Here is a 22,927-nt window from a genome sequence, read left to right on the forward strand (position 1 = left end):
CCCCCCCCCGCCCCAGTCCAGAGTGTGTGAAACCCAGACCTGTGGCACAATCAGGACACGACCCTCCCACAGAAAAACACTTTGAAGTAACGGGACGCAGAGAACCAGAGCCTGGGGGTTGGGCCATCTCTGCCTCTCTGGGTGACTCTGGCAGGCTTGTGACCCTCGGGACTCAGTCTCCCAGCCTGTAAAATGGGGCGGTGCTGCCCTCGGTGACTGTGAGGGCCTCTCCAGCAGGAGCGGGGTGCACAGGGCCCCTCACTGCGGGTCCTTCAGGAGGGGAAGGGGGCCGCCCGGAGCCAGGGACCCCAGGACCAGCCCTGTCCCGGGACCCCAGGACCAGCCCTGTCCCACCCCCGCCCCTCCCTCCCGGCACAGGGACCCTTTCCACCTGCCGGGGGGCTGGAAGACCCGGAGCGGATTCTCCGAATGGGCTCTGGGAGGAGCGCTCCTGGAGGCAGGAGGAAAACCCGGACCGGATCTGGGGCCGGAGCGGGGCCACGCAGCCCCCAGCCCCGCGCGCCGGGCGGTGGGAGAGGGTTTGATGCCCCCTCTCCCCCCGGAGGGGAAGGGCGGGCCGGGCCGCGGGCCGTCGGGCTCCCGAGCTGGCAGGTGGCGGCGGCGGTGCAGCCCCCGCAGCAGCGGGTGCGGGTCACGTGCGAGGAGGGGAAAGTCTCGCAAACGGGGCGGCGTGAGCGAGTTGGAGTTCTCGGCGCCGCGGGCGGGCGGGCGGGCGGCGGCGGAGCTCGGGCTCCCGGGCGGCGGGCGAGCCTGGGTCCGAGCCGGCGGGGCTGAGCGTGCCAGGGGGAGAGAGGGACAGGACGGGGCGGGAGCAGACGGAGACGCGCAGAGGGGAGGCGAGCGCAGAGGGGGAGGCGGGGGGAGGCGAGGAGGACGCGGGACGGAGCAGACCCGCGGGGAGAGACGGCGCGGGAGACAGAGACAGAGAGACCGGGGCGGAGAGACGGGGCGGAGGGCGGGGACGGGCCGGGGCAGGTGGCAGCACGGCCGTGCGCCCGGAGGTCTGGGCGGGAGGCAGGCAGCGGGGCAGGGTGAGCGCGGGGCGGGGCACCCCGTGGCAGCCCGGGAGCCGCAGGGAGGCGCCGGCGGGCGGGGGGGGCGGGAGCCATGGCCCCCGGAGCCCCGCGCTGAGCCGGCCTGGGCCCCGCGATGCTGACGCCCCGGCGGCGCGGAGGGCGCGCAGGGCAGCGCTGAAAGTTGGCGGCGGCAGCGAGCGCAGGACGCAGGAGACTCAGGGACCGAACCCCCGACGCCTGGGAGGGGCCGGGCCGGCCGCCAGGTTCAGGGAGAGGGCGCCGGGACCCCCTCTCCCCGCCGGGACGCCGCCGTGGGATGTAGAGCCGGCCGCAGCCGCGGACCCCCTCGGACCCTGCCCCGCGGTAAGCCTGGCCCCGCAGTCCCTGTCTGTCCCGCGCGGTGGGTCTGTGTCCTGGGCCGGCTGCTTGGCCCGGGGCGCCCGGGACCTTATCCACCAGCGGACCCGGTCCCTGCGCCTTCCCGGGAGCTGGCGAGCTCTGCCCCTCTGTCTGCCGGCAGTGGCCAGTGGCGAGGTCTGGGGGGGATGCCAGGGACGGGGGAGCGGTGGGCTGAGCTGGCCTTGGCCTCCTGCCCCGGTCACGACCTTTCCCTGCCTCCGCCCACCCCCAGTTGCTCCAGAGGAGCTTCAGGCAGGTGACTGTGGCAGGGGGGCGGAGAGCTCCGTTCCCATCCCCAGCGCAGCCGGTTTGCCAAGGGCCCTTCCCTCTGACCGGGAACAGAGTCCCGCTTCCAGGGCTGAGCCCTGCCTGCCCAGGGTGCGGGGTCAGGGACCCCGTGAATGAGGCATTTCACACCTCCCAGGTCTGAGGCCCCCCGTGGGGAGGGACACGGCTGCTCTCCCCTCCCCGGAGGGAGAACCGGAGCGGAGAGAGGGCTGGATGAGCCCCAGAGCAGGGAGACTTCCCCTGCAACATGCTGCGTCTCCCCCATAGCAGCACCCACGTCCGCCTGGGTGCCCAGGCCCCCGGGGGGGGGGGTGCGGGGGGGGGGGGGGGAGACAGCACGCAGGCCTGTGGCGCAGGGGCCGGAGGCAGGTGGGGCCTCCGGAGCAGCAGGATGCTGAGCAGCAGGTGGAAGGGAAAGGCAGTTTGGGGAGGGAGGTCACACGGCAGGGCCCAGAGGGAAGCCATACCCTGACTGTGTGCGTGCATGTGTGTGCACACGCATGTAAAATGTCTACCCCGCTTCTCCTGCACACCCAGTTTTGCGATCTCCAGAGCGTGAGGGCTCTGGGGGCCTGTAGCCAGGACGTTGGGGGCCTGAGAACCACAGGATGGCCCTGGCTTGGACTGAGATGAAGGGAGCAGAAGGCTGACAGGAGCCGTGGGATAAAGGCTGGGATGCCACCTGACAGGAGCAAAGGCTGCTGGCCATGGAGCCGACCCTCCGTATTCACACCGGAGCCGGAGGACTGAGCCTAGAACCTTCGGCTCTGTTTTCCCCTGGGAGGAGGGGCGCTCTCGGGGGCTTCCTCCGCCGGGCAGTGGGCCTGCGTGTCCTCCAGTCAGGCTCCTGGAAGCCAGCTTAGCTCGGGGAACCAGCTCCCTGGACAAGTCACTTGTTCCCTGACCCTCGACACCGCTCCTGCCTCTGACCCCCGAGGAGGGCCCTGGGCTCCAGTGAGCCGAGGGCAGCTCAGGGGCTGCGGACGGGGCTGGGCAAGTGGGAGTTAGGATTCCTTTTACCTTTGGGAAAGTGCACAGCTAATGGGGAGGGGGAAATATGGCTGAAAATGGAGGGCTGACCGGGGAGAGGAGGGTCCAGGAATTAGAGGGAAGATCTGGGTTTTGGGATCCCTTGGGTTACCCTTGAAAAAGAAGCTCCTCTCCCAGAAAAACAAACAAACCAGCAAACAAACAAAACACCTTTGGTGCCACTGGGAACAGACAGCCTTGAGTTTCTGCTGGGTGACCTTGGGTCGCCGTCTTGACCTCTCTGAGCCTCAGTTTCTTCAACCGGAGAATGGGGATGATGGTAGTGGCTCCAGTGGGTTGCTGAGTGACTTACAGACCGTGCCGTGTCTCCGAAGGCAGCTCGCACGAGCCTGGGGCACAGTAGGTTCTTAACAGACATTCGTGGAGGAGAGCGAAGTAGCGGCAGGAGATGCCGTGAAAAGATTTCTTCGCTTCGGGGAAGAGGGAAGGGGAGGAGGCACCGTGTAGGCTTGCAGGGCGGGCTGGTTCTTAATGTGGATCTGGGGGAGGCGGGGGCGAGCGTTGAGGGGGGGTGAGGAGGAGGAGGGGGCCCCTCTGCAGGGACCACTGAGTCACGAGAACATGTAAGCGACATGACAACCGGCAACATGGTAACCAAGAGACGGGCGGCGGCGACGGGAAGCGGAGCTGGAGCGTGTGCCGGGCGGGGAGGCTCGGGGCCGGCAGCACCGGCGCCGGAGGGGCCAGGAGAGCCAGGCCGGCCGCTCAGGGTCCGGAGGGGAGGCCTCCGGGGCAGGTGGGCAGGCGGACGGGCGCCTCCGGGGTCTGCGGGGCAGGGGGGCTTCTGCCCCTCCCCAGGCTCCTCGCTCCTCTCCTCCACGTCTCCACTTTCCGTGCCTCTCCCCCCAGGATGCCAAATTTGGCTCACGCAATCTGTCGTCTCCCTGAGATTGGCACCCGGACGGGAGCTGAGCGCATTACATCACTGCAGCTCCCCCTGCACAGGGAGAGGAGAGGGGGGCCGCGGTGAACCCGCAACGTGCCCCCCCGACTTCTGCTTACCCTCCTGCCTCAGGCCCAGGTGGGGGCTTCTGGGAGCAGCGAGGGCAGCCTGGAGGCGGCAAGGGCTCTGAGTTAGGGAGACCCCAGGTCAGGGCAGGAGGTCGGACCATGCTGCTGGCCCCGGGCGAGGGGGCCTGGGAAGCCGGAGCCTCGTTCAGGACCCCGTGTGACCTTGGGCAGGGCTCGCCCCGCCCCGTGCAGAGTCTGCATCTGTACGGGGAGCAGCTGGCCACTCAGCCCGGTGCCTCTCCTGCGAGAAGACGCCCTTGAGCTCTGCTGCTCTGGGCACAGAGGCCTCAGTGGGAACTGCTCTCTGTGACTTTCCCTCCGTGTGCCTCCATCTCTCCGCCTGTGAAATGGGGACAGCAGAACCCGCAAAGGCACTAGATGTGAAAGAGGGGTACGAGGAGGAGAGAGAGCGTCTCTGGCCCCAAAACCACAGACGCTCAGAGGCCCTGAGCTCCTGGGGGCAGGGGGACAGTGTCTCCCTTCAGACACCAGGCTTGGCGCTTCAAGTCACTATTCCGGCGCACCCCCCCCCCCCCCCCCTTCACAGAACCGGGAATCGAGGCCCAGAGAGGGAAGTGGAGCCCCCCAAGGCACAGGGATGGTTCAGGGGTGGAAGAAGCGTAACTGGGGCCTGAACTTGGGGCTCCCGGCTCCCAGTCCTGCTTGGAGACAGGCAGGCAGATGCCCAACCCCAGGGAGCAGAGTGGCGACCCAGACTGGACCCAGGGGCTGTGAGGGCCCAGCCCCACCGTGGCTCCCTTCCTCTCTCTGGCCCACCTCCACCAGCCCTAGGCTTATCCCCCCCCCTCGGGTGATCCATTTGTAAAGCTCCCTCTCAGGGTCATTTAGAAGCCGGTTTCAGGCTGCCTGGGGTGAAGCTGAAAGGTCGTGGCTCCTCTGGAAGATTCCAGAGGGCCAGAGGAGGAGGCTGGGCAGCGTCTGAGGGTGCTGTGTGAAGTAGTGAGCTCCCCATCCCCCCTGCCGGAGCTATTGAAGCAGACCCAGATGGGGATGTGCCAGGGATCCTGACCCGGTGACCCCGGCCCTGGATGAGGTTGAATGACATCGCCACCTCCGAAATCCCAGGGGTCTTTGCTCTCCCCGGGGAGGTTCTGGGAAGCAGCTCCATCAGTTACCTGTTTCCCAGCACGGAAACGCGTTGTCGCCAGGAGCTCGTCCTGAGTGTCCAGCATCCCCACAGTGTCCAGTGGATGTCCCGGTGCCGCAGATGGGGGAGCCACGGCTCAGAGAGTCTGTGTCACTTGCCCAAGGTCACACAGCAGGGAAGCGGAGGAGCCCGGGTTTGAGTGCAGGCCAGTCTGGGGAGCGTGAAGAACGTCCCTCCCCGGGCCTGGATCTTGGCAGGAGATGGCCTGTCGCCCCCATCGCGTGACACCCCCTCAAGGACTGTCTGGGGCTCCATCCTGAGCACACCCGAGGGAGAGCTCATTCTGCAAACGGGAAGCCTGGGGTCCAGAAACCGTGGATGACCGGCCCCAAGAGCACCCAGAGCGTTGAGTTTGGGCCGGGGCTCTGTCCCCTGCCCCAGTGGGTGAGGAGGGCCTGTGGCTGATGGTGGTGTGCGGTCTGAGGTTGGGGTGCAGGTTTCAGGGTAGTCTGGCCCGGGGCCGAGAGGCGAGGACTGCAGGGAGGGGATGGAGCCTGGAGAACAAGAAGGGGAACCAGCAGGGACGGCAGGTTCACCTTTGTCCTCCCAGGTCCTGCCCAGAGCCGCCCTCAGAGGTCCGTGCCCCTCAGCCCGTGAAGTCAGGGAAACGGGGGTGGGGGTGGGGTAGGGGGCCTGCCAGAGAGGGTCTCAGAGCCGGCAGCCTAGGGTGTGGTTCCTGTGTGACCTTAGGTCAACTCCCTGCCCTTTCTAGCTCGGTCTGCCCATCCGTGCAGCCGAGAACGGGCTTGATGAGTTATTTCCACCAAGTAGCCACCGCTGGGCTGCCATCCCAGCGTGCTGGGCCCGCCCCCCCTGGGGACCCTGGGCCCTGGGCCCTGGGCTGGGGGCAGGAACTGGGGGGGGGGGCAGGTATCACCTTGCAGCTTCCTCAGCCCCGCAGCCCTCCTTGGGGTTTGGGGGGGACCTCCAGGCCCAGCCCTTCTCCTTTTCATCTTTATTCTCCTCCTGCTCCCTCTCCCCCTGGCTACGTGGGCTGATGGCTGCTCAAACTTTTAATTCAGATGGTAATTGGAATAATAATATGGGCTGAGGCCCCTCTGCTTGTGACGACGCAGCTGGTGCAGCGCAGCTATGAATAGACCTGAGTCACACGCGCGCGCTCGCTCCTGAGGCGCGCACACGCTCCCTCCGGGGGGTGGGGGTGGGTGGGGTACAGCGGGGGCGGGGGCAGGGGGCTCACACTCCAAGCTGCTTGGGGACTCAGCCCCCCAACTCCCAAAGCCTGGGGCAGGGCCACCCGTGGCCACTGTCGGTCCCTGTGGCAGCGGAAAGGCTTGGGGCCTCGGCCGTTGAGGATGGACAGGGCCAGCCAGGGGAGGGGCCGGCCGGGCACACGCAGAGAGGGGCTGGGCTGGGTTTTGCCTGGCCCTCAGACCACTGTTCTCCCGGGACACACAGGCCAGGCCGACGGACGGGAGGAATGCTGGGGTGGCCCCTGCCCTCCCCCTGGTGTGCCGTGCCCCGTCTCCTCCCGGCACACATAGTCACACGTGCACACTCACACTTTCCCACTCACACACGGCTTACTCAGGTAGGTGATGGCATTGATGAGTGGCTGGGGGCACAGAGAGGTTTCTGGGTGACCCAGCGGCAGAGTGTGCCAGGCTCTGAGCTGGGCTTTACATTCGTGACTTCATGTACTCCTTCCTGCCTGCCGTGCTCCGAGGCCCGTCACTCCCACTTTGCAGGTGAAGGAGCTGAGGCTTGCCTGGCTGGTGTGGCTCAGTGGTTGAGGTTCCCGGCACGCGCCCTGGTTTGCGGGCTCGATCCCAGGAGGGGGCGTGTAGGTTGTAGCCAGTCAAGGTTTCTCTCTCATCAACGTTTCTCTCTCTCCCTCTCCCTTCTCCCTTTCTCTCTGGGAAAAAAAAAAGGACGTAAACTGAGAAGCCAGGGTTTGTCCAAGGCCCCGCAGCCAGAAGGGGCCATATGTCCTTTGTCCCACCCCTGCTCCCAGTTCCGGTCATTCTGGGCCCCATGGGTCCTCCTGAGGAGGGAGGGTGCATGTCCTCGAGCCTGGGGCTCCCTTCCTCTCTCTGCGAGGGTCCCTCTCTTCCCCAGGGCTGCCTGGCCACTTGCTGACCAGCCTGGTCGAGCAGCAGGAACATCTGGCCTCTGGGCGTGGGGAGGGGAGGTGCCCTCGGGGGCATGGGCAGGTCAAGGAGAGGGGTCGCTGAGACCCCGCCGGAGCTGTGCAGGGTGAAGGCGTTGTCATGGTGACCTGCCTGCTGGGAGCTTTGGCCTAGGCTTGCTCGGTGGGCACAGCGGGCAGGGCACGGGGGTGCATTGGGCAGAGGCCCCCCCGTGGGCCTGGAAGGACGGAGAAAACTCTCCCTGGCTCTACCTGGTGGCCCCGCTCTGCTCCTGTGTCTGCTTTCCCCCCAGCATCTGGTGGGAGATGGAGAAACCGAGGCCAGAGGCCACAATGATTGCCCGGGTCCCAGCAACGGTGCCAGAGCTGGGGCTGGACTGGAACCCAGAGCTCCCCTCCCCCAGGGCTGCTGACACCCCCTCTTTCTCAGACGTGCCCTCCATGGCTGGGTTGTCCTGAGCAAACCCCCAGATCGGAAGGAGGGGAAGGGGCGGCAGCTGGGGCCGCTGAATGAGGAAGGACTTTCGGAGCCCAGCTCAGCGGCTTACTTCCCCACCACGACCTTGCCCGGCTCACTGTCCCCGGGGACCTTCCTTAGTTCCTGTGTGAAACTTGGGCCCCGGTGGTGACGGGGGGGGGTGTGTGTGTGTGTGTGTGTGTGCCTGGCTCTTCCCTCTGGTTGTTCCTCCTGTTCTCAGGCCCCCCAGCTCCCTGGCCTGCGGGAGGGGACCTCAGCGAGGCAGGGGAGGAGGGTTTGTGCCCTGTGAGGCCCTGATCCCATTTACCTGGTGGGGAGGGAGTTGGCTCAACCTTGACCTGGTGGTGGAGTCAGGTCTCACTGCTGGCCTCTGGGACTTCCCAGCAGCCCCCCCAGCCCCACCCCCACCCTCAGCTCCTCTCCTAGCCCCACCCCAAGCCTCGGCCCTGTGGGAGTTAAGGGGCTGCTCAGCCTGGGGCACAGACGGAGTGGGGCCAGTGATTCAGGAACGCTGAGGCCATAAGGGGGGGCGCAGGTGCAGAACTAGAGTGGCCCTGGCTACAGTGGGTGACGGGGGACACGGGGGCTGCCGCACCCTGACACACAGGCATCCGAGCCCTCCACACCCTCCACACCCTCCACACCTCACCGCCTTCGCGGGCAGCCCACTTGTCTCTAGAAGGTTCTGCTGATTGATACCTGCCTCCCACTGGCCTCTGCTCTGCACCCTGGGGCTGGAGGGACCCAGCCTGTCCTGAGAGGAAGGGTGGCCGCTTCCCCTGCCCCCGCCCCCACCCAGAGGCGCAGCCCCTCCCGGGCGGGCCCAGCTGAGCCTGTGGATGGGAAGCGGACCTGGTGCAAGTCCAGCTCCACCCCGAAGGGCTGTGGCCTCGGGCAGCCTTCTCCCCTCTGAGCGCCCCTGCCCTGCGCCCAGGGTGGCTGGCGCCCAGCGTGTGGGGGGCTGCCGGGAGGGCCCGGGAGCCTGTGTGGAGTGTGGCCCCATCGCTCCGTGGCGACTCCTGGCGGATTTCCAGGCTGGCGGCCCCCGCACTCACCAGCCCGCACCTTCCGATCCTGCCTTTCTGGCCGGCGTCCTGCCCTGTGCCCTCTCAGCCCTCCCGGCCTGCTGGGCGGGGGAGGGCTGGCTGGCACCAGCGCCAGGCCTGCAGCTGCAGATCCTGAGCCACCTGACCTTGGAAAGAGTCTCTGGCGGTTGGTTTCAGCGCCACTGCCCCCAGCCCCGGGGCAGGAACGGGGCTGCGGGGAAGGAAGAGGGGAACGGGGTGGGGTACAGAGTGGGCCGTGGCCTCGTGCCGGGCTGGCTTGGGTCCCCGAGATGAACGAGGGAACGGGCAGCCAGCCACGGGGGGTACCGTCCCCGGCTGCAGGGGTAGGCCGGCAGAGCTCACTCCCCACACTGCAGAGGTCCCCCTGAGGAAGGGCGAGCCGCCTGTCATGGGACTGTGCCAGCCCTGCCGGGGAGCACTGTGAGGGGAGCAGCCCCAGGCTCACACGGGTGCAGGGGAAGGGATTAGATCAGAACCCAGCGTTCCTATTGCTTGGGCCGCAGCTTAGCAGTCCTGTGACCCTAAAGGTCTAACAGCCTGTCCTTCCAATGTTTCCCCGGACCTCCAGCAGCTCCTCCCATGGATGTGCCCCCCCAAAAGCCATGGTCCACGCACAGTTGGTCACAGCTTCCAGACAAGCCCTAACTCCCCACTGCAACCTGCTCGCAGCCCCTAAGCACCCCGCAGGTCTGGTTTTCAAATTGCACGCAGGTCCACCTTGGCTGGTGTGGCTCAGCTGGCTGTGCGTCGTCCGTGCACAGAAAGTTCACGGGGTTGATTCCCCGTCAGGGCTCATGCTCGGGTTGTGGCTCCATCCCTTGCTGTTTCTCTCACATCGATGTTTCTCTCTCCCTTTCCCTTCTCCTCTTTCTAAAAGTCAATAAAAAGCGCGGCTCAGTGGTTGAGCATTGACCTGTGAAGCAGGAAGTCACTGTTCATTTCCCAATCGGGGCACAGGCCCAGGTTGTGGGCCCCATCCCCAGTAGGGGGGTGTGCAGGAGGCAGCCGATCAATGATTCTCTCTCATCACTGATGTTTCTATCTCCCTCTCCCTCTCCATTCCTTTCTGAAATCATAAAAACATATTTAAAAAATATATTTAAAATAAATTAATAAGTTGCCTGTAGGTCCTGACCCGTCAGTGGTTGTAAAATTGACTTAGTGAGTTCAATACTTATTTTTATTGATTTCAGTGAGGAAAGGAGAAGGGGCAAGAGAAACACCAATGATGAGAGAGAATCATTGACTGGCTGCCTCCTGCATGCCCCCCACTGGGGATCGAGCCCACAACCCAGGCACCTGCCCTTGACTGGAATCGAACCCAGGACCCTTCAGTCTGAGCCAAACCAACAAGGGCACATTACTTATTTTTTAAAACAAAATAGCAAGCACTTTGCATGTAGGGAGAGTAAGTATCATCTTTTTGTTTTTGTTTCGGCTTCTCAAATACGCATTATATAATGAGTAGCCACGTGCAATTTGTTTGTTTCTACTCTGGGTCTTGGTCAAGCTGCTTCTCCGTATAGGAGTCCTGGGGGGGGGCCCTGACAGGGGGTGCAGATTCCTTCTTCCCAGGATGCTCAGTTCCTAAAACGTAAGCGCGGAGAATTCTGGGATGCGGCTATTCCGTCCTCAGACCTTCCATCTCTTGCCCAGAAGCCTGCTTAGCTCCAGGCCGGAGCCTTCTGTCCACCCACCCCCTCCCCAGGCCCTAGGTCCTGCTCTCTGCCCAGCCCGGCCCCGGCCCCGCCCTGCCTCACCTTTGTGCTCCCCGCCTGCCCCATGGGGACTTTCTCTCTTCCCCCCCTGCACGCCCTTCGTTTCCTATCCTACGTGTTGACACTCGGAGCTCAGCAAAGCGGGGCTGAGCCTTACTCACGTGTCTTCCCCCAGCGCATAGTAGGTGCTCAGTAAGTGTTCATTCCACAGTGATTCACAGAGTGCCCTCCGGGGCAAGGCACTGAGCCATGCTAGAGGCGTGCCAGGCAGGAGGGCAGATGCCACTGCAGCTCAGCATACATGTAGGGTGATAATGAATGAATGAATGAATGAGTGAATGAATGGAGTCTCAGAGTCTCTGGCTTCCGGAGCCAGATGGGCCGATGGGCAGAAACGGTGAGTAAGCACCTAGCACGTGGCCTGCACATAGTGGGCACTCTCGTAGCGACATCCCTCCTGGCGGTGGGGGGGCCGGGATGCTGGGGCCGGAGCGGAGGCTGCTGTCCCTCCCGCGGTCTGACCTCCTGAGGCAGCTGGCTGCACCCGGCTCCGCTCTGCACGTCCCCCTCCCCCCCAGCCCTTGAGCTTACCCTTCGGGCCCAGGACACGGCGTACGAAGCACAGGTGCCCCGTGACCCCCCGAGGACCCCGGAGGGTCGGCGAGGAGAAGCCAGCGGCCCCGGCGGGTGAGGCTGTGGCCGAGGCTTGGACGTCCTGCCCCGCCCCCGGGTAGCAGAAGGTCTCTGTCTGGTCTCCACTCGGCGGCCACCTTGTCGAGAGGTTCTCCCTGGCTACAGCAAAAATAGCGACAAAAATAGCCGCTGCTCGGTCACGTTCTGCCACGTCGCCCCGCAGGGGCCTTTGTGGGGATCTGACGGCTGGAATTATCTTGTTTCTCTGTCAGTCACCAGCTGTTGATGGAGCGTCTGGGGCTCCGGGGTGAGGCGGAGACTCAAGGTCCCTGCACTTAAGGAGATTGCAAATGCAATGGGATCAGGGCTGGGAGGGGGTCAGGGCGCGGGCGGACGGACCGGCGGACGGACAGACGGAGAGTGCCCGGGGGGGGGGGGGGGGGAGGTCTCTCGGAGGAGGCAGCCTTTGAGTCCCACCTGAACGGGGGTAAGGGTGGGCGATGGAGTCCTGGAGGACTCCAACCAGAGGCACGGCCGGTGTGAAGAGCCAGTTAGGAATGGATGAGGTGTGTTCAGGGACAGGAGGAAGGCCCAGGTGGCAGGGGTGGGGTGGGGAGGGGCAGGTGGAGGTCAGAGGGGCAGAAAGCCCCTCTGCTCTAAGCTGAGGAGCACGGTGGGGCCTCCGCCGTGGGGCTGGGCTGCAGGGGGAGAGGAGCGGAGTGCGGGGAGGAGGTGGCTCTGAGCAGGGAGCCTCGGCAGGCTGCATGCACTGGCTGTGGGGCTGGCGTCCGGGCCCCAGTCCTGGGGGAGCTCCTGAGCCCCCAGCAGGGATGAAAATAGCAGCTCCCCTCCCGGGGTCTCCCGAGGCCCCAGCAAACACTAAATGTCCGCTGGACCACAGCGCGCCGACTGCTAGGCCTGAGCGGACCCCTCCTGGGAGGTCAGAGGGGGGTGAAGGCAGGGGAGGGGCGGTGGGTGGGTCCTCTCGATGCTGAGTCTGTGATGCCCCTGGGCACCCAGCGGACGCGGGAAGCAGGAGCTGAGCTGGCTCGCCACGGCTGGGAGGGTGACAGGGGCCACCGTGAGCTCGGGCACTGCAGGGGGTGGGCACGCAGAGGCCGGAGGAGGGAGAGCCAGGAGGGCAACCAGAGAGCGGCCCGCAGGCCTGGAGGACTCAGCGGAGGCGAAGGCCAGCCGGGGCCTCCATCAGAGCCGCGGGGAGGCCAGTGGGGGCCACCGGGCCCTCGGGGACTGTGGGGAGGACGAGAGGTGACACTGAGACCCCTCTTCCAGGAGGGCCTCTGCACTGACAGCGTGCAAGCCCTCCCCTCCGTCTCGAACGCGCGCGCAGAGCGCTCCTCTCCCCCTTTCGGATGGACGGGGCCCAGAGAGGCGCAGGCACTCTCCCGCGGCCGCACAGCGCGCGCCGGGAAGCAGATCCGAGCTTGCTGGGATCACGGTCCCCTTTGAGCACCTTACGAATGCCGCGATCCTCCTCAGAAACACACACACACGTGCACACTAATTTTAAAACCTTCCCAGTGTCTCTCTTTTTCCTGTAGGTAATACATTCATATGGTTCTAAAATTAAAAAAGACACAACGGGAATACAGTGAGAATCCTTCCTCCCACCCCATCCCCAGCCACCTGCTTCCCCTCCCCGGAGGCAGCCAGTGGCACCCGTCTCCCGGGTCTCCATCCGCAGAGGAGCAGACAAGCAAATGTGTGTATCTAAAAATTTCCCTCTCCTTTTTTGTACAAACGGTGGATACTATACTTGGTACCCATCGCGGCTGCCTTTTTTCGCTGGAAACGCGTCTTGAAGACCCACACGGCTCCCTCCTCCTCCTCTCTGGCTGCGTGCTGAGCCTTTCAGGGGGGCGGGGGGCGGGCTGCTGCCAGGCTGGGCACAGGAGGTGCGCGAGGGTCCGCAGGCCGAGGCCCCAGGGGCATGCACGTGTCGCAGACTCTCCGGAGCCTCCCAGGCCGCCCAGAGCAAGAGAGGGAGCAGGCCTGGCAGGTGGCTCTCGCTCCCCTTGCCCGGTGCACCCCTTCCCTCCACCTCCTCTTAGGGGCAGCCTCTGAGCCCAGCCAAGACCCAGGGGTCCCGTGTGTGGGAATGGGGGTGCTGCCTCCACTCCCCCAAGCTCTCGGACACCCCCTCCCTGCACCAGCAGCCCAGGAGGCTGGAGGCTGGTTTGCTGAGAGCCAAGGTCAAGGTTAAGGGACAGGGATCTCCACGCCCATTCCCACCCCTGGTGGGATGCCAGGCTGGGGAGGGCATCGTGGGCTGCGGGGAGGTCACCTCTGCTCCCACCACAGCTGCCTCTGCCCCCACACCTCCCGCCTCCGCTTTGGCCGGAGGGAGGGTATCTGAGTGGAGAAGGGAGGTGGGCCGATGGCGGGGCTGGTCAGGGCACCTGGGCGGCTCTGCTAACACCCCCTCCTGGCTCCGCCGCTGGCTGTCCGCTGTCCCCGTGTCCTCTGTCCCTGCACTCCGCCTCCCTCTGCTGTGTCAGGTCCCCTGTGCGGAGGCGCGGGCTGGGTCTGAGCCCTGTCTCTGCTCATCCAGCCTTCTTGTCCCTGCCATCTCCTCCGCCCTGGCAGCTTAAAATATCCCCGGGCGGTCAAGGTCTCACCGGTCCGACCCCGCGCAGACCTGGGTCTGACCTGCCAGCGTCTCCGTCGGGACAGGCCAGGGCCACTGCGTACTGAGCCTGTCACCTCGGACCCGGTCCTCTCCCGCCCAGACACACGGGGGCTGCTGTGCCTCTGACTCACACCCACATGTACAGACCATCCCGGGCGAAACCTCCTTATAAAAATGGGTTTTTACTGGTTTTTAGAGAGAGGGGAAGGGAGAGGGATAGAGAGAGAAACATCGATGGGAGAGAAACCTCATTGATTGGCTTCCTTCTGCACGTCCCCTACTGGACAGGCGCCCTGACCAGGAATCGAACCAGTGACCTCTTGGTGCATGGGTCGATCGATGCTCCACCGCTGAGCCACACGGGCCAGGCAGCACACCAGACTCTCTGGAATGTTCTACACCCTGCCGTTCACACAGACACAGCTCTCACGGCTCCCGCTCATGACTCGGGTCTGGGTTAAATGCCACTTTCCCAGAGGCCTTTGGGGACCCCCCGCCGAGCAGAGCCCCTCGTCCTCGCGCGGGGAGACCGGGCCTCAGGCTCTCGGGGTGCTGCCGCCTCCGCTTGCTGGGGGGCGGCCCCCCTGGCCCGTAGCTGGCGCCCGCCGGCCCCGCAGCCAGCGAGCATAAGCGTCACCAAGGGCGCGGTGGAGTGGGCAGCCACGGGTCCGAGCCACGGCCGGGGGCGCGGGGAGCGGACGCACCGCCAGCGAGAGACTGGGGTTCTGGGAAGGAGAAGCTGGGGAGCCCCGCTGGCCTCCAGATCCTTGTAGGGGGAGGGGCAGGCGGTTGGGGCGCCCCTGTGGTGGGTGGGACAGTAATCAATAGAAGAGCCTCCTGGGGGCGGAGCCGGGGGGGGCAGGGCGAGTCTCCTCCAGGGCAGCGCCCAGTGTGGCTGCGGCCCAGGGCACCCGGCAGGTTGGGCCTGGAGTCCTCCAGCCACCGGCTCCTGCCAGCGGCCATGGCCCAGGCCTGTGTGGACAGTCTGGGGCATGCTTCTCTCTCAGCCCTCTCTCCTGCAGGCCGGGGGCTGGGCCAGAGGGGGGGTGCAGAGCTGGAGGCAGAGCCCCTCAGAGCACAGAGCCGCCTGCTGGCCAGGCTCCGGCTGGACCGGGAATCCAGGACCTGCCGGGGTCCCGGCTCCCCTCCCCGCGGCCAGTGCCTCCTCTCCAGGAGGATGGATGTCACTGGCCCAGGGGGCCGGGGTGCTGACTCAGCGGGGAAACTACGTGGGGAAAGGTGCGGTGTCACGGGGCTTCTTCGAGGCAGGAGAACGGTGTCTGACGAATCTGCTCTGGCATCGGTCGCCGGGGTCCGGCTCGGACGCTGCCTCTCAGGCGCTGTGTGACACCGGCCGGCGCTGACCCCCTCTGGCCTGGACCTCCTCCTCCTGGAGCGGGGATGACGATGTGACTCCTCCGAGGTCACGGGGAGGGTGGCAGGCATCGATCCTGGCGCGGCACTCAGAGCAGAGCCCGCAGGGAGGAAGTGGGTGCTGCATGCTGTTTGCGGGTTTTGCAGCGTCAGACCTCACCCTGCCGGCCGGGGAGGGCGCGGCGAGCGGGGATGTCAGGTGCGGAAGACGCTGTGGGGGCGGAACGGCATTAGCTGAGGCCCCGGTGTATGGCCTGCGCTCTCACCACCATTGACCAGCGGCGTCCGGCCCTCAGGACCGCGTGCAAGGTAGGCCCGGCCCTGTCCCTCCCCAGAGAGGTCAGGGAGCCCCGGTCCCGCTTCCGGCCCCCTCTGAGCGGTTCTCAGGCCCCCGCTCCCTCACGGGGTCCTCGTGCTGCCGTGGGACAGGCTGGCAGGCGTGAGGCGGACACAGCGTGGGCTCTGAAGTGCAGGGAGGAGGCCAGGGAAGGACCGGTCAGGGTCGGGCTTGGAGTGATTCTGGCCACCTGTCAATCACTGACCGTGTTCTGGGCAGGTGGCGTGCACCGTCCTATTGATTCCTCATTACAGCCTCATTAGCCCCGCCCACAGACGAGGCGTGCGGGACCAGAGAGGTGAAGTGACTTGCCCAAGGTCACACAGGCGGAAAGCGGACAGAGACTGGGAGTCGAAGCCACTGGATGGGGAGGGGGAGATAGGGGCTCTCGGGATTCACAAAGAGAAGAGAGTCAGGCCTCCCAGGGCCCAAGGAGCAGGGCGGAGGCCTGCAGGGGTGCAGGGGGTCATGGGCAGGAGCAGACACCCTGCCACCGTCTCCCCCCTCCCCCCCAGCTCGATCCATCCTCAGCCCCTTTCCCTCTGAGGGGCGCACAGCTGCCCGGGCCCTCTCCCTCCCCGCACAGCCCCTGTGAGAGCGGAGAGGACACCACCACACCCGGTGGGCGGCCTCCTTCAGGCCGGACGGGGCCAGCTCTGAGCTCCTCGGGGGCTGGGAATGGACGGTGCATTCCTCCCCGCTCCCGCCCTCTCATCCTTTCGGGGCACTGGGTGAGTCCCTCTGCCCTGCCGCCCCCCGGGCCTGCTCCCCCTGGTAGAGCCAGTCTCCCGCTGCAGACGATGCTGGGCACCTCCTTTCATTCCATCCTTCCTGCTCCCCCAGGGAGCGGCCACACCCCTCCCCTTTGTGCAGACAGAGAGGAGCATCGGCTTGAGCAGTCAGTGGCCGAACCAGGACTGGAAGCCAGGTTTTCTGGCATATTCGTCATCTTCTTCATCTCCCTGTCCTGTGCCTTTCCCTGCAACGCCTGAGGCCATCCCAGCCGCAGTGTCGATGACGAGCGCTGATGGCGTTTGCCGCCACAGTGCCCCCGTGGGGTAGATACCGTGATCAGCATCCCCATTTCGCAGATGGAGAAACCGAGGCCCAAAGAAGACACGCTCGGAGGTGACAGGCCTCGCCGCCCCAAACACAAGTGCCCAGCCAGCACGTAATTCCATAAAGTGGAAAGCAGTCCAGGCATGCGGACGGCGCGGCCCGGGCTCAGGGAGGCAGGGGGCAGCGCAGCACAGCCAGCGAGGGCTTTGGAGAGCAGAGGGGCCGGGGCCGGGCCGGGGCCAGGCCGGGGCGAGGGCTGGGGGCCGGGGACTGGGGCCGGGCTGAGCCAGGCGCCTGGAGCCAGCCAGACCTGAATGGGTACCCCAGCTCTCCCACTTCTACCGTGTGACCCCCTATCCCCATCCTTCTCCCCGCCCCCCGCAGCCTGTGATTCCTCAGCGGGAGGGACATCCTCGCCCCCCTGTGCAGGGCGGGGCCTGGCCAATGCCTGTTCGGTAAACGGAGGGCCGCTGAGGCTCCGTGAGCTGGACCGGCCGTCCGAGGTCAGCTCCTAAGAGCAGCCACAGACGATGGTGCAGTGGGTCCCACGGCCGAGTCACCTCCCCTCCCTGTCACCCCCTGGCCCCCAGGAGAGGCAGGAGGCCCTGCAGGCGGCGGGGTGTCCTCGTGTGGCTCCTGCCCCACAGCGGGAGTGTGGACCAGCCCGCCCGGGGCCCAGGCCCGCCCCTGCTTCTGTCTGGGGTTGGGGCCACCGAGGCGCCGCCCCGCGCCTCCCACGCGTGGTGAGCGTGCGCACGGGAGACGTGCCCGGTGCTGGGACCCCCGGGGGCTGCTGCCGCCCTGTCAGCTTTCCTTCCGGAAAGTGTTGTGGACAAGGGATCGCACCTCAGCTTTGCCACAGAGTCAGAGGGAAAATGTAAGAGATGACAGAGCAGGTCTCCTTCCTACTTCCTCGGACCCCTGGCCGGCAGGTCTCCCCCCCCTCCCTCCCCCAGCTCCTCAGGAAGGACCAGGCAGCTCACAGCCCTGCTGCTCACCTGCACCATCTCGCTGTGCCATATCCCTGCTCTCTGCCTCAGTTTCCCTAGTTGTCGAGGGAAGTCTGGACTAGGGGGCCTCAGATTTTAGATGTTCGCAATGTAGTAAAATTTTTTTAAAATATATTTTTATTGATTTCAGAAAAGAAAGGAGAGGGAGAGAGAGAATCATCAATGATGAGAGAGAATCATTGATCGGCTGGCTCCTGGGAATTGAGCCTGCATCCAGGCCTGTGCCCTGACGGGGAACCGAACCGTGACCTCCTGGTTCACGGTCGACACTCACCCACTGAGCCACACCGGCCAGGACACGGTACATTTTTTTTGATCGGTGACTGGCACAGCACGGTCAGCCTTCACGTTGCCAAGGAAGGACGTGAGGTTTGTGAATCGCAGCCGGCACGTCCCATCCCCGTTCCTTCTCCCGAAGAAATTCCGTTCCCAGGAAGGGAGCCCAGGCTGCGCTCAGACCGCGGGAAGTGCCGGGGGAGGAGCCGGGCCGGAGGAGGGCGGCCTGGCCAGGTCAGGGACAGCCCCTCTGGGCAGAGAGCCTGGGGCAAGGCCCTCACCCTCTCTGGGCCTCGGCGACCTCCTCCGTGCAAGGCTGGGTCACCACCCGTCCCCTCTGCCCCCTCCTCCCTGCCCCGGCCTCACCCCTGTGCCCTCCGGGGGGAAGCCCCTCTTCCCAGCAGCACCTGGGCGGCCCCGGCCTCATCCCGGGCCCCTTAGCTGGTCTGTCCCTGCTCCGGGCTTCCCGGGCTCACGTACACGAGGGCCTGGACATCAGCGAGCCTCAGTTCCCCCCGTGGTGTGACGGAGGCAGGCCCGGGGGAGGGACAGAGCAGGGCAGGGACGCTCCCTAGAAACTGCTTCCAGCCAGAAGGCACCTGGCACCCTGGCTGTTGAGCCTCTGGGTGGGGTGGGGGGGGTGGCGGAGAGAGCCTGGGTGCCCGGGAAAAGGTGTGACCCCTGAAGGGCCGGCATCACAGGGCATCATCGCCAGCTGGGTCTTCAGGTGGATGGGCTCACTCATCCCGTTTCCCAGGTGAGGAACCGAGGCTCCGGTCAGGCCAGTAGCTTCAGTTACAGGGCGGCTCTGGCTCTTCCGCCGGGGCCTGGGGGCCGGGAGCTCCTGGAAGGGAGCGGGGCCAGGGGGCCGCGGGAGGGGCGGGCGCTCCGGCTGAGCGGGCGTCTCTGCGGGAAGAGGCGGGCTCCGGAGCCGCTGATCTCTAAATTACAGCGTTGGCGCGCACGGTTGCTGCGGCAACCGAGGTGTCCTGCGCGGGGAAGTGTATAAACATTGCCACAGATGCACAATTAGATCAGGAGGAAGAATAGCACAGAAAATAGAAACTTTCAGCCTTATGTAATTCCGGGCCAAAACGCTCCCGGGAGCCGAGGCGCGGGCCGGCCCTGCCAGGGGCCCCTGGAGGAGAGGGATGAGGGAGGGCCTGCCCCCGCCCCCCACGGGCCCAGCTGCGCGCCCTGCCACCGGCGGGGGGAGGGGCTGCCTCTGCCCAAACAGCTGGGCAGCTGACAGCCCGGCCTGCCTCCGCCCGCTCCCCCTGCCCCGGGGGGCGGGAGGGCGCCCGGAGAGCGATCGCCTACCTTCTCAGGCTACAAACGCAGGAAGTGAGGTGATGGAGGTGCCCCAAGGGGACACGGGTCGGGTCGGTGGGTGTGGGACCTTCCCTGGCTGAGGCTCCGCAGGCTGGACGCACGGGAGCTGACACGTGGGGACAGAGGCAGCCCCCCTGGGCGTGACCCGCTGACCCCTGTGCGGCCGGGGGCAGGTCACGGCCCGCTCGGAGCCCCTCTTCCTGTGACGTGGGAATAGCGGTGCCCACACGGAGCCACGCGCAGGGTCCCCCTTCCTGTCTGGCCCGCCATGGGGTCGTCCCCCCCTCCCACTGCTCCCAGCGAGTCTGGGACAGGACGGGAGCTGAGCGGGGCTTCCTGCGTGTTGGGCGTGTCCTGTCAGCCGTCCAGCGTGGCAGCCGGCAGCCACGGGCACTTGGCGGTGACATGTGGCTAGTGTAACTGTGGAACTGAGTTAAGTTTTAATCTTAGCGAATGTCAGGAGCCACAGGTGGCAGTGGCTGTCGTGTTGACAGCACAGGGGAACAGCCTGCCCGGAAAGACCCAGAGGCAGAGGGTGCTGCCGGGGGTGAGCAGGGGCCGGAGCCTCACAGCTCCCTCTGCTCAGGGCGCTGGTGGCAGGCTGGGCACCTGGAAGCCCGGGCTTGGAGCGGTGGGCAGAGGAGGGGCAGCGGGAGGGCTGGGGCTGGGCCCTGGATCCTGGTGGCCCAGCTCCTGGCCTGGCAGAGACCCCAGTGCTGGAGCTGGGCTGGCTGTAGAGGCGCTGGCTCCGGTCCCAACACCCCTACCTGTTTGTTTATTTTTTTTAATATATATATTTTTATTGATTTCAGAGAGGAAGGGAGAGGAAGACAGAAAGAGAGAAACATCCATGATGAGAGAGAATCACCGATCGGCTGCCTCCTGCACGCCCCACCCTGGGGATCGAGCCCACAGCCCAGGCATGTGCCCTTGACCGGAATCGAACCTGGGACCCCTGATTCCGCAGGCGGATGCTCTACCCACTGAACCACACCGGCCAGGGCCCGACACCCTCCCTGTGGTCAGAGCCACCTTCCCTGTCACGTGCTGCTGGCCCGGGCGCTTCCCCTTCTGTCCTTCCCCCAGAGCGGGGCTCCCAGCATCTCACGTGTCTGTCCCCCCCGCCCCCCAGGCCCCGTGTCTCCCCGCTGACCCGCCCGCCCGCCTCGGGACATGCTGGGGCACAGCCGCAACGGGCAGGCCCACGTGCCCCGGCGGAAGCGCCGCAACCGCTTCGTCAAGAAGAACGGCCAGTGCAACATCGAGTTCGCCAACATGGACGAGAAGTCCCAGCGCTACCTGGCCGACATGTTCACCACCTGCGTGGACATCCGCTGGCGCTACATGCTCATGATCTTCTCGGCGGCCTTCCTGGTGTCCTGGCTCTTCTTCGGCCTCCTGTTCTGGTGCATCGCCTTCCTGCACGGGGACCTGGAGGCGGGCCCGTCTGCGGGGGCCCCGGCGGCCCCCAAGCCCTGCATCATGCACGTCCACGGCTTCCTGGGCGCCTTCCTGTTCTCGGTGGAGACGCAGACCACCATCGGCTACGGGCTGCGCTGCGTGACGGAGGAGTGCCCCGTGGCCGTCTTCACGGTGGTGGCGCAGTCCATCGTGGGCTGCATCATCGACTCCTTCATGATCGGCGCCATCATGGCCAAGATGGCCCGGCCCAAGAAGCGGGCGCAGACGCTGCTGTTCAGCCACCACGCGGTGGTGGCGCTGCGGGACGGCCGGCTCTGCCTCATGTGGCGCGTGGGCAACCTGCGCAAGAGCCACATCGTGGAGGCCCACGTGCGGGCCCAGCTCATCAAGCCCCGGGTCACGCAGGAGGGCGAGTACCTGCCGCTGGACCAGCTGGACATGGACGTGGGCTTCGACAAGGGCCTGGACCGCATCTTCCTGGTGTCGCCCATCACCATCTTGCACGAGATCGACGAGACCAGCCCGCTGTTCGGCATTAGCCGGCAGGACCTGGAGGCGGATGACTTCGAGATCGTGGTCATCCTGGAGGGCATGGTGGAGGCCACGGCCATGACCACGCAGGCCCGCAGCTCCTACCTGGCCAGCGAGATCCTCTGGGGCCACCGCTTCGAGCCTGTCCTCTTTGAGGAGAAGAACCAGTACAAGATCGACTACTCGCGCTTCCACAAGACCTACGAGGTGCCCGGCACGCCCTGCTGCTCCGCCCGGGAGCTGCAGGAGAGCAAGATCACCGTGCTGCCCGCCCCGCCGCCGCCGCCCAGCGCCTTCTGCTACGAGAACGAGCTGGCGCTGCTGAGCCCCGAGGAGGAGGAGCTGGAGGAGGAGGCGGCGGCCGCGGCGGCCGCGGTGGCGGCCGGGCTGGGCCTGGAGGCCGGCTCCAAGGAGGAGGCGGGCATCATCCGGATGCTGGAGTTCGGCAGCCACCTGGACCTGGAGCGCATGCAGGCCACCCTGCCGCTGGACAGCATGGCCTACCGCCGGGAGTCGGCCATCTGACCCGGGGCCCGCCCGCCCGCCCACCCGCCTCCCGGAGCCTCTGCGGGGGGTGCGGTGCCGGGACACCCCTCCGCTCTCAGGCCGGCGCCGGCCGGGCTCCCGGGACCCTCTGGAGGGAGGCGGGCTTCAGAGCTGGGGCCCCCTTCCCGCTGACTCAGGTGCCCACACCGGGAAGGGCACCGGGCGCCCTCTGCCCAGCGCCTGCCCGCTGGCGGTTCCGGGACCCGGACTCACCGTCCTTCCCCCACCAATCCTCAAGGACGAGCCCTTTGCTCTCAGGACCTGGGGGCGCACTGGGCTGCAGAGGGCGGCGTCAGAGGGCCGGGTGCGGGGAGTGGGGGGAGGGCAGGTGGGCGCGTGTCTTTGCATGACTGTGACCTGTTGCTCATGACGTTCTTTTGTAAATCCCTGTACACGGAGGGGACGGAGGCGCGGATCCACCGGCTGTCCCTCCGTGCACCCCCTCCCGGGCGGCCCCGCCCTGCCCTCCTGGCTGCCCCCGGGAGCCCTCAGAGCCGGCTCCTTGCCCCGATGGTGCTGGTCTGAGTGTGGAGGTGGAGCCCACGGGCGGACGCAGGGCCACCCTCCCTGAGTGTCTCCGGCCCCGGACCCAGCCCCGACCGACCGTGGATTTGTAACTCTATATTTTTAATAAAGTATATGGCCCACTGGGGTAGGCTGACTGCAGATGGAGGGCTGGGAAGAAGAGAGAGACCAACATAATGAGCGTGTGTCTGCGTGTGGTGTGGGTGTGTGTATGACATGTATATGTGCGGTGTGTGCGCTATGTGTGTGTGTGTGTTGTATGTGAGTGTATCGTATGTAGCATGCCTGTGCGTTCTGTGTGTGGTATATGGATGTGTATGTGCTATGCACGTGTGTGTATTGCATGTGACATGTCTGTGCATTGTGTGAGTGTATGGGTGTGTGTGGTATGTGTGTGGTATGCATGCGTATATTGCATGTAGCATGCCTGTGCATTGTGTGTGAGGTGTGGGTGGGTGTGGTGCCTGTGTGGATATGGATGTGTGTGGATATTTGTGCCCTTTGTGGACACTGGCCCTGCAGGGACCTTTATCACCTGCCATTCTCCTTCCTGGGAGCCCGTGCGAAGGGTCTGAGTGGCCTCAGAGCTCCAGTGGGTTTGAGTCAGAGCTTTGCTGTCCTGCTGTGGTGTCAGCAGGTGGTCCATCGTTCGGCCTCGGTTCACATCGGTGGGGTGGGGTGAACATCCCTCCCTCCCAGGAGATGGTGGACAGGAGGCTCCTGTGAAGTCAGCCAGCCCTCTATAACCCGGGGACGCGGGGAGGGCCCTGATGGACGCCCTCACACCAGGCACAGCACCCACGGGGCTGGTCAGTGGCCGCAGACACCGCGATGGGAGGGCCTGGGAGCCGCTGGGACTCCCGGGGAGCCAGGCCTGCCTCTGCCTTGCTGTGGGACCGTGGTGAG

The 22,927-nt window shown here is 65.8% G+C and overlaps 1 protein-coding gene across 1 annotated transcript; it reads left to right on the forward strand.

Annotated features, from left to right (window-relative positions):
- The first annotated feature begins 1,130 nt into the window (after nucleotides 1-1,130).
- KCNJ4 (potassium inwardly rectifying channel subfamily J member 4) lies at nucleotides 1,131-21,942 on the forward strand. Its single transcript, XM_036458466.2, has 2 exons — nucleotides 1,131-1,400; nucleotides 20,130-21,942. The coding sequence occupies exon 2, from the start codon at nucleotides 20,171-20,173 to the stop codon at nucleotides 21,473-21,475; it is 1,305 nt and encodes a 434-aa protein (XP_036314359.1). The 5' UTR covers nucleotides 1,131-1,400; nucleotides 20,130-20,170; the 3' UTR covers nucleotides 21,476-21,942.
- The last annotated feature ends 985 nt before the right edge of the window (nucleotides 21,943-22,927 follow it).

The sequence above is a fragment of the Pipistrellus kuhlii genome, unplaced genomic scaffold (assembly GCF_014108245.1).
Source record: "Pipistrellus kuhlii isolate mPipKuh1 unplaced genomic scaffold, mPipKuh1.p scaffold_m20_p_3, whole genome shotgun sequence".
In the NCBI taxonomy this organism is placed as follows: Eukaryota; Metazoa; Chordata; class Mammalia; order Chiroptera; family Vespertilionidae; genus Pipistrellus; species Pipistrellus kuhlii.

Excerpts from the sequence above, each read along its gene's own strand:
- KCNJ4 (XM_036458466.2), top strand. The coding sequence starts at position 20,171 with ATGCTGGGGCACAGCCGCAACGGGCAGGCCCACGTGCCCCGGCGGAAG.